The following is an 11,073-nucleotide window of genomic DNA, read 5'->3' as shown; positions in this document are numbered from 1 at the left end:
TTACAAGGAAAAAACTTCTTACAATATAGATATAAAAAGCAAGATTTCTTAATTTTTCTTGCATAAATAGTCAACAGATGATGCATTAGTTAAGTAATAGGAAAGCAACCTTTATTTAAAATAGAAACATAAATATACCTTCAAGAGTTAGAGATGAAAGAAACAAGACCCTACTGTTGAAGAAATTGCATAATTAAGATCTGCTTCCAGTCAAAAAATAGTTTCATTATTTTTAGTTTGAGAACAAGCCAGGATGAGTTCCTGTTTTCCCCACTAAAGTGACTTTAAGTGCCAGAGACACATCAGAAATAATCACTTTAATGGATCATAACATGTAACTATCGTTTGATCGGTTTTCCTTCTAAACTAACCACTCAACACATTCAGATTCATTTAAACTATCCAAGACAATGACTTGTGTGACGTGCAGTAGTGAATGTTAGTCATGGCTTTGTTCAAAAGCAAAAGTTTGCAACACCAATAAAGGGGGCATTCTCAACTTCCCTACATTCTCAACTTAACTACAGCTCAAAATATTCTACCCCTTGGCAAACATGTAAATACAAAATACTTGTACATTTGTTTTGAACATTACAAGAATTAAGTTACCATTCGCACAAGCATTCAGCTACTAAGAAAGAGTAAATGCTCCATTTAAAGAGGATTTTCAGTAAGAGTCAAACTAAAAAAGGCTCAGTTCCCATTACCAGTGCTGTTAGATAAGGACATGTGTCACTTAAAGCTTCTGAAATAATTACTGGAGACAAATGATATACCTGTGATCAGTTTGACAACCAAAGCTACTTACAACATAATCGGTGGAGATGAACATCTGGGTTAAAAATACAAAAAAAAGAAAAAAGAAATACAATACTGCAGGTTGCACACGAGGAACCAGTGCAATACGGGCACTTCCTTGAATTATCAAACACATATATGAATGACCACAAAGGGAGGAAGTCCGGAGAGTTTACAGGTCTTTGCTTAGTCAGTGTGTCCGTCTCAGTTTCATCTCATCGTTCAGTTCAAGACGATGAGGAATCAAGACGTATCGGGGAAAGAACAAGCAAGGATTGCACTTGGTGTTGGCATTTGTATTGTATGTTAAGTATGTGTACATGTCCAAATGCCCACTAATGTACTGTGTGTGTCCATCTGACGGGAGGGGGACGATGAATGTGTGTGTGTGCGAGTCTCAGGAGATGGTGGAAAACTCCTTTAGCAGGATGTCCTGACTCAGTGTGTTCAGAGAGACATTCTTCCTCACATTCAGACTGATGGAGCGCACCTGGAGACATTAAAGACATTTATTACCAGATCAAAGAATGGAAATTAGACTTTGTCCATAACTTAACGTACCCATATAAACACTAATCAATCTAAAAGAAACATTTAATACAAAAGTCCAGGTAAAAATGTAACTTTAAAATATAATTGCTGTGCAGACATAACTTTGTTTATTTTTTATTTTTTTTATTTACTCAGCAGGACTCTGCTGGTGGTAATTTCTGTTCACTTTCTATGAGGGAAGCATTTTCTCAGCTTTAACTTTGCAGAAAGCCCTTGTTTATTGTTAACAGTAGTGTTTAGTGCTGTGGTGCAGCAGGACACAACCACTTTTAGGTGCTTAGAGACATAAAACTATTTGTAGGATCCTTATAATTTATACCTTACTTTTACTTCTCAATACAGAGTCCTCCTTGGCTGTGATTCTGACTTTATATGAAGTGACACCAAAGAACAAAGTAGCCCCTGGGCACCTGGTAAGCTCACCTGGTAGAGTGGGCGCCCACATTTAAAAAAAATAAATAAATAAACAAACCAAGTAGACCTCATTAAACCCACAATACATTGCTCTCTGTCTCTTACCAGCTCCTTAAAGAAGGCAGCCTCTTTGGGCTGCTCCGAGTATCTCTCAAACTGGTCCAAACCATCCTGCAGTTTGAGTGTCAGTGTGTCATAGTTGGACCGAACCACCTCCAACACCTAACAGGGTGGACAGATAAGAGAAACAGAAAATTAACGTGTTGCAAAACTCCACAATAGAGTGGTTAATGCATCGCACAGTGAGCACTTCACTTGCATAGTCACATACATAGTCAAATATTAATTAGTGTTTAATTCTTCATTACATCTTTATTCATGAGGCATCATAATCTGGTTCCATCTGATTCCTTTCCCCACACATTATTTACAGTCACTAACTACTAACTGTCAGCGTCCCCTCAGTTATAAGGGTTGTGATTGGTCGTTTGGAAAAAGGGACACATCATCCGCAACATTTTCTGCAGATGTGAGGATGTGTCACATTTTTTTGATTTCTTATTTGTTTTGTCACTATTCCCCACAAAATTCTGCACCGTTAGCTAGAGCTCTGGTTTATCTAACGTTGGTTGTTCATGTTTTTTTAGTTTTTAATTGTAACTTCAATAAAAACATTAAAAGTGAAACTAAATATAACCACTGGCCCAATCCCAATGTGAGCCCCGAGGACCAAAGACTCAGACGTAATTGATCTCAGGTGCTAAGTGAGTGAGTGTGTGAGGCCACATGGGCTCAGAGATATAAATGGGATTGGGACAGCACTTCACGAGTTCACGTTACCTCGGAGACTCGGTACGCGTGTAGTCAAACCCTCAAGCTCTTTGATATTCCACATCGGGACAACCGTAAGTCCTTAGGAATTTTGCGAGAATGCGCAACAACATCCGTGAGTCTATGAGCCCGGACTTTGGGATTGGGCCACTGTGTGTATATCCATCTTCTGTACCAGTGAGATTTAGTTACAGATTTTCACAATGTAATTTTTAAGTGTGTACACTATCGTACTAAGTGCACAGGACAGGCATGCCTGAAGTCCAGCTGAGATAAGGTGAGCTAAAATCAGAGGTAATTATGCAGAGATTCTCCACACCTCCGCCCCTGCCATTCAGCCGTGAAATAGCCCCTAAACAGACCTTTTCCATTGTTTTATTAATGTTCCTGCATCACACCAAACAGCATGAAACATTTACAATGAGCTGCATGAGCCACATTTCCCAGAGAAAGAAAAAACACACACACACACACACAACACACACACACACACACACACACACACACACCACACACACCACACACACACACACACACCACACACACACACACACACCACAAACACACACACACACACACACACACACACACACACACACACACCACACACACACACACCACACACCACACCACCTTCTCCTTTACTATCTCATTGTACAGCGAATCAATCTTTTTTTTACTTTATCAACAGAGGGGAAAGCATTCTTTTTACTTTTATTTTCTTCCAATAGATCTACAGCTCTGCTCAGGAAAAAAAATGCTTTTTATTTCAACAGCTGATGGTACACTGATAACATTTCCATGCCCATCTCTCTCTCTCTGCCTCATCCTCCCTCACAGCTCTCCATCACCCTCCTCTCTGAGGAAATGGCGAGGTAGGTTTGAATGTTAATCTCAAATAGATGTATTCAGTCCCCCCCCTCCAAAACTGGTGGCGAAGGGAAATGACCGAAAAGACGAGAGGAGAAGGGAGGGAAAGGGGGAGAAAGCGTGAGCTCTGACAACCTGATTAGAAGCACACAAAAAAACGTGAATGCAGAATTAAAGAATAGTCAAGAGACAACAGAGAGACAATATAACCTTTACCACATGCTGTTTAAGCAAAGACAGGAATGATAAGTGTTTGGTTCAGCACACACTTGACTCTGCTGAACAACTTTCTGCATCACTAAGCAGATATGATTGTGTGCGCGCAGTTGTCATGTTTATCTATTATCATTTAAGTGTGGGCACAAAAGCAGCCTTTTACGTGCCAAAGTGTGTCTTTACTCTAATATCTTGGGTGTGAGAGACAGGCACAGAGCACAGCAGCTCGTTTTAATGCTGTGTTTCTGGAGGCCATCCTTCTCCCAGGGACCCTGTGGGGAACGAAGACACTGCAGGCGTTGGAGTGCAAGTGGTTTGTGTGTGTGTGTGTGTGTGTGTGTGTGTGTGTGTGTGTGTGTGTGTGTGTGTGTGTGTGTGAGAGAGAAGCACTGTATCTCAAAAGAAATGCAAGGTTGGACACTTTATTTACATAAACAAGTCTTTACTTTTTGTGTCCATTTGCTGTGAGCATTATTTTGTTCAGCCTGAGGTAAGAGTAACTTTTATTTAGTTGAAAGCTCCTGATGTGGTTCACTCAATTTTTTGCCCTTTTTATGGAAATCCAACATACATTTTATGAATATTGAGAATCGCAAAGTAGAATGCTTCAATTGAAACTTTTTAAAAATATGTTTTGGGCAGTGTTCATTTATTGGACAGGCAGCAGTAAGGACATGACAGGAAATGAGGGGGAAAAGGACTGTATTTTATCATTTATAGTCATAAAAATTATTGCAGGCATGAGAGCAGAACAAAATGAAGAACTTCAATGAAATACTGTTACTAGATGTTATTTTGGAATAAGTGCCGCGTTTTATTCATTCATTTATTTTTATAGAAACACCAGGATGCACTATCCCAAATAAGAATACTTGTCTTAAGCCCTTAAGTCCAGATCAAGGTTGAGGCCCTTTCTAAATCATATTGAGTCTGTCGGGATCCACCACCTTTATTTTCCTAACCAGGAGTGAATTAAGTATACAGTACTATTTGAAAAGATTTAAAATAGGATGTTTGAGAGATATAGAATAGCAGAATAGCTCAGCATTAAAAAAAATAAAAAAAATAAAAAATAAAAAAAATCTCAGGTGTTCATTAATGACCTCCTATAATATAGTGCTCAAGAGTGGTTTGTATAATCTTTGTGAGAGTGTCAGTGTGACAAGGTTGTGTCAGATGGTTTTGGCAAGACGTAGACAGCCTCTCATTGAAGCACTGTGGATATGGTGTGGATATCTTGGTTCAAATCAATATGGTACAAAAAGTTATTATCACAGTACAGGTGTATGCCAATTACATAAATAATTCAACTTCAGTTCAGTGCACTGAGCTAGTGTGTGACCCCCTTCACAAAAACAAAAGTTATTTTGTTTATGTTCTGAGACGTTTGTCAAAGATAATGATAGGGCCTTACGCGTGATGAACAATGGATTGGAAATGGATCAAGATGTAAATAGTCACTACCAAAATTAGCTTTCGAAAATAAAAAAAATATTTTTGTGCAACTTTACTGATCATGCAAAGTGGCTTTATTTTTTATATAAAATGGTTCCCTAGATCCCCTGAGACAACTACTAATGTTAGAAACGACTGCTCAAAACTTCAAACTATAAAAGGAAAAAAAGTTACTTTCTCTAATAAGAGGGGTGTTACTAACAACTGGAAAATCAGATAAATCGCTGGCCGCTCATAAACACCAAAGCCAGCCTCTGCCTTACCTCTTTGTTGTGAATAAATCTAGCAGATAAAAGTGAATAGGTAATGGGGGAGTAGAATGACCAAATCTATCACTCTTATCAGCCTGTAAAAAAGGACTCCTCTAGCTTATTTTCTATCCTCACCGACTTGAAGTCTTAAGTGGAGCTCACAACCCTCATATCAGTTAAGTTCAGCCTTCCGACAGACTCGTTTTTTTCCACTAACGATGAGAGAATATCTCAGCGTAGTTGTCCAGTTGCTTAATGGCTCAATTCTCAGTCTGTGTTTGTTTATGCAAAACAGTGGGATAAATTATCTCTAAAGAGTGGCTGCAGACAGAGAAGCTGCAACACTACACAAAAATCTACATTCAGAATAATCAAGCTTTCATTTTAGGGTGACGTTTCCTTTAAAAGGCCAGCGGCAACTTCCAGGACTGAAATGTGAAGCCAATCCCAAGTGCCTCAAACCTGCATTCATTCTAGGGGCCAGCAGGGGGCAACTCCACTTATGGCAAAAAGAAATCTCATTGTATATTACCTCAGTAAATATTTTTCTTGTGATTTAATGGTCTCAATCGCTAGTTTGAAGTTTTCTTTAATACAGTATGATGTTTACAATAAGTAAATTATGGTCCCATTTATTTTAAAATTGACAAAGCAGGGGATGCTTTAGGGTGTGGCTACCAAAAGTTGCTGCCATGGCAACCTGTCAATCAGGATAGAGGATAGCAATGCTAACCATGGCATGGCAATGGTCCACATGTACATGGACTGGTTTCTCTGTATTTTCGTCTCAGACCTCTGACCCTCTCCCTCTGTTTTTTCACTCTATCAAAGTTACTTGTAACGTTTTGGTTGCCCAAAGTGCCTTGTTCAGTGGATGCACATTGCTAACCAAGCTAGCTAGCTAGCGCTAGCAAAAGCTGGTGACTTAGCATTTAGCTTAGCGCTCCTCCCCAGCTCCACCCTCTCGTCCGTACAGCCAAAATGCCAAACTTCTCCCAATAAGCAATGTCTGAGTCATCCATCTCTGCCACGTAAATGTAACTACTTCTTAAAGACTAGGCCTTTTTTCAAAATAAAATCTGGTAAAGCCCTTCTCAACCACCTCATAGTACTGAATGGTTTCCATTGTGTTCTAAAAAAATCTTAAGATTTACTTTTGAAATGACAAGAGTGATGTTTTGTGGAGTTCCGCCCAAACGGCCCCAAGATGTTGATTGAAGTTCATTTTTTTAAATATACTTTTAGAGCGTAAAAGGAGGAAAAGTGTGTTTTGTTTACCTGTTCTTCTGACAGCTGGGAGATGTGGTTCACAGCAGCGTACGACTCAATCTTGGGGTTAAAATGGTTGACAATGGCCCTTAAACGACAAAACCACAAACATTTCTAAAATGAAGCAGGAGAGTGAACCTTTTCCTTACAGTCCAAGGATGTAAACTATATCACCAACACTTCACACACACACCCCAACGTTACAGACGTGTGCGATACAGATCTTATTCCAAAAACCATGAGCATTAATCTTCTTTTCAGAAGATTTAAAACCAGACTTTGCAACCTGACTGCAGGGATTCAGTGCTGTAGGATTAACATTTCCTTAAATTAGAAACAGGGCCCCACCCCAAAACATGTAAAATAGCCCAAGGTCAAACACACAAGAATTTACACATTTAGAAAAGCCATTTATGTTGTAACATCTTGTTTTGGTGCTGACTAATAACTAATAATAAAAAGTGTGAAGGTTTGCAGTGACAAGATTTTGAGTGATTTTGACAAGATATTTAAGAAGCAAAGTTCTCAACAACCCCAGTTACAGATGGGCTGTTTAAACACAAAAAAAACTTCCTTCTATTCACTCCAATTCAATTCCATATTAATGCCTCCTTCATATTGTGTGAACAGACCAGGGCATTTCACATGTAAATTCAGAGGCAATCTTATTCAACATTAGCATTCATTCCCATGAAATAAACTGCTTTATATCTCAAATACGTTGATGCAATAAGTCCAGCTGTGGGATGATATGACTTCTTTTGTACTGGCTTAGAGTACGTCATATATCAAATAAATTATAGTGACAAAAATGCAGACGTTCTGCAAACTGGTAATTCAGTTGTCATTTACACGTGGGAAGCTGTCGTATGATGGAATGAACTAATGTGAGTAAAATGGAATTGGTCCCTTCCTTTGAGTTAATTTCAACACTGTCTCTGTGGGTTCTCTATTCCTCTCTGATTAATTTATTCATCTATTCTTTCGAATATTACTCTTTCAATCTTCTTCCAACCTAGTCTTCCCTGCAACCCCTGTGATTTCCTATTAAAGCAGTGGAGTCTGCTCTGTCACAGCCCAGTTGAGTGGGTGAATCCTTGGGGAGTATCCTGCTGTATGACCATGCCCTCAAGGGCCTCCAAGCCAGGGTGACTTCAGAGGATCATCTCCTCAGAGAAGATGGAGGAGCAAAGGAGGAATGCAGGGGAATATGGTGGAGGGGAGAACAAGTAGAGTATGTGTGTGGACTGGAGCAGGGTTGGGGTGGAGGAGATAAAGGCTTAATAATTATTGAATAGAGGGCCTGGGGGAGGGAAAACTACTATTTTGACCTTCTCAAACATTCTTTTTTTGTGATTCCCTACAATCCAATATGACTCTTAGAGGATACAGTGTTTGTGTGTTGCATGTGTGTGTTTTTACCGAACATTGATAAGGGCATGCGTGACTTTGCTGGCTGCCTCCTTCCACTGGCCTGTGTTGGTTGATACTCTCAAAACTGGAGGGCCAAGGATAACAGATAAAAACAGAGTTAAACGCACAATTACAACGCTTTAACAAATCTATTTTCATCTGTCAGGTTTAGGGCAATAAAGGGAAGGCTGAACAATCAAATGTGCAAAATTTGTGATAAGTTTTGTTGATGGTGACATTTAATCAGGAAAAATAAAGTTAAAACACTGGAATTCATTGGTGAAATTATAAACAATTAACTCCACCTTTCTTAAAGTTTTTTGTTTTGTTTTTTACCAACTTTGTATTTGTTTGTTGATGGCTATCATTTGAGACTTCAATGACAGGTTTTATATAACAATTTACAATAAGTCAGGTGCAGTTTCCACTAACATACCCATACAGTAGAGGTTGTCAAAGACCTGGTGCATTCGTACAATTTCATAGTACAGCTCATCGTAGCTGTTGGAGGTGGGCAGGAACGTGTCACCGTATGTTATGAACATGTTGAACAGGTTTACTACCTGGATAAAGAGAAGCACATTCATTTATTTATTTATTTATTTAGGGGAAATCAAATTTATACAGCATCAATTTCTGCATACATACTCTTTGCTCTCCTTTAAAAAACTGATAAAAAGGAGTTTAGACTCCTGCGTGCAATTACAGCCGTACGCACAGCTGGGCTACAAGATCTACAGTGATACAGCATCTTGCTCTTCTCTTACTACATGATCATACACACATCCCTGTGAAACTAATTTCTACTGTGGACTGTACTCTGTCAAGGTTCAGTCGGCATGTTTTGTGAGTGAGTGTGTGTTGCTCACCAGTAAGGCCAGATGAAAGATGTTGTGCTTGGCCAGCAGTGTAGTCTCATTTGACAGCAGGAACTTGAGCAGGTTGATGAGAGCTGTGCAGAGGGAGACATGCACACATTACTGAAACAATCTAGAGTGTGGATAGTCGTCTACCAGCAGCGGCATATGGCAGCAGTCTGCTTTCCTCAGTGAGCTATGGTCTTAAGGTAGATAATGGAAACACGAGGAGGAGGGACCGTTCAACACGAATCAATGTCTTTCACAAGCTTCAATAGAAGAAAACAAAACCTATAAGAGAAACACACACACACACACACACACACACACACACACACACACACACACACACACACACACACACACACACACACACACACAAACACACACCACACACAACCAAACACACACACACACACACACACACACACACACACACACACACACACACACACCAGGAGGCGAGGGTCAGGGTTACTCAGGGAATTAAGATGATTATTAGTCTGATTCAATAAATCTGTTTTTAAATTTTACCCAATTGTGTGTTGACCGGGGTGAAAACAAGGCCACCAGGATGTATTGTGCTTTCTTTAGAGACTCATTATCCAATCTTAATGATGCAATACATTTCAAAAACCACCCAATGACTTTAGAGGGAAATTGGCTTTGTTTTTGCAAAAGCAGTATTTGCTCTTAATGTGGTGCCCAGCAAATCAAGTATGTCTCAGATTTAAATTATGCATGTGGTCTCATTTTTCTTTTTTTATATAAGTGTCATTGCCCACTAGGAAAGGTTTCTGCCTACACTGTTACTCTAATTAAAAATGAAACGAGAGAGAAAGTGAGGGATCATTACCTGACCAGAGCTCTCTCCACGTGTAGTGTAACCTTATTCTGCACTTCTTCTGGTAGCACAGGAGTTTGTGGATAATCTGCACACAGCGCCTGCACAGGAAATGAACACATGGTGACGGAGCTGGTTGGTGGATGAGACTAGAGAAATGTGTATGTGATGTTCATGTGTCCTCACAAGTATAAATCCATGGGGAAATCCTTCATCATATGAGTGACAATAAACTCCACCATCAGATCTAGAAAAAAAGGGTACAGACAAAGATAGAAAGAGAAAAAAAAAATCACTGTTAGAAGGATGCAAAGAGAAAGAGTTGAATTGCACAAAGCCTTAAGCTCAAAAATCATATAATCGGCTGTAATAATGCAACGTGAAAGGACAGAGATATAGAGCGAGATACAGTGGCTTGAATAAGTTTACACACTCATGCTAAAGAGACTGGCATGGGGAAGTTTTCATAAGATCATCTCTCAATGCAAATCAAACCAGCTATTAAGCTAACTAAAATAAGCCATGCCAATCTCTAGGTATGGTGAAAGTTATGTGATGATAAGGGGCTATTTTAATTCCAAAGGCCAAGGGAACTCTGTCAGGATGCCTAGTATCCTGGATCCATGAAATAACTGGCTTTTAAAAATAAAAGTTTAAAAGTAAAATAAATATAAAAATCTGCCTGCCTCTATGGGAATTTCACATAGGGGTGTGTATACTTATGCCCCCTGTATTTTAAGGAAGAACACTTATTTATTTACAATACATTATTTATTCACAAAGAAAATTGGTGTCCTTGAAAGGTTGGATTTTCCAAATGTTTTTGAATTAAGGCATTAAGATCAATTTCCAAAATATGTTTTTTATATGTTCCTCATACCTAAAACAGCACACACCAGCGGCCGTGAGGGGATGTTCTTGTCCACCGCTTTTTTTCTATGCCTCATGGGCTGAAAAAAAATACAACAATTATATTATACATTCAATTTGAAAATGTGTATGAATATATTGTAATGACTGAAACACAAAGGCCCTCATTTATGAAATGTGTGTACGTCCTAAAACAGGTGTAGGGCGAGCGTACGCCAATTCCTACACAAGGCATTTATCAATTTGAACGTGAGCGTAAGCAGCGATAAAATCTCACATCTGGTCTGAACTTGTGTACGCATGTTTTCCACTTGCGGTGCAGCATATTCTTAGTTTAACAGGAGAAGGAGAAGTCATCAGTTGATTATTTATCAGCGATGGCAGGTCTGGCTCTTTTAGAAGACCTCTATGCGCCGGTACAACAGTGCACACG

At 39.2% G+C, this 11,073-nt stretch overlaps 1 protein-coding gene across 6 annotated transcripts in view; it reads right to left on the bottom strand.

The window, feature by feature from the left end:
- Positions 1-92: 92 nt before the first annotated feature.
- The window catches only part of armh3 (armadillo like helical domain containing 3), a gene marked incomplete at its 5' end in the record, with an annotated part of 23,448 nt that continues 12,467 nt past the window's right edge, over positions 93-11,073 (bottom strand). For all 6 annotated transcript variants that reach the window (XM_032499480.1, XM_032499490.1, XM_032499499.1 and 3 more), the window contains 9 exon segments: positions 93-1,288; positions 1,870-1,986; positions 6,666-6,744; positions 8,079-8,154; positions 8,506-8,632; positions 8,939-9,021; positions 9,783-9,871; positions 9,957-10,017; positions 10,651-10,720. In XM_032499480.1, coding sequence (XP_032355371.1) covers positions 1,196-1,288; positions 1,870-1,986; positions 6,666-6,744; positions 8,079-8,154; positions 8,506-8,632; positions 8,939-9,021; positions 9,783-9,871; positions 9,957-10,017; positions 10,651-10,720 — 795 coding nt within the window. In that variant the 3' untranslated portion in view covers positions 93-1,195.

This window comes from Etheostoma spectabile, chromosome 2, assembly GCF_008692095.1.
Source record: "Etheostoma spectabile isolate EspeVRDwgs_2016 chromosome 2, UIUC_Espe_1.0, whole genome shotgun sequence".
NCBI lineage: Eukaryota > Metazoa > Chordata > Actinopteri > Perciformes > Percidae > Etheostoma > Etheostoma spectabile.
This window is presented reverse-complemented; position numbering and strand designations above follow the sequence as displayed.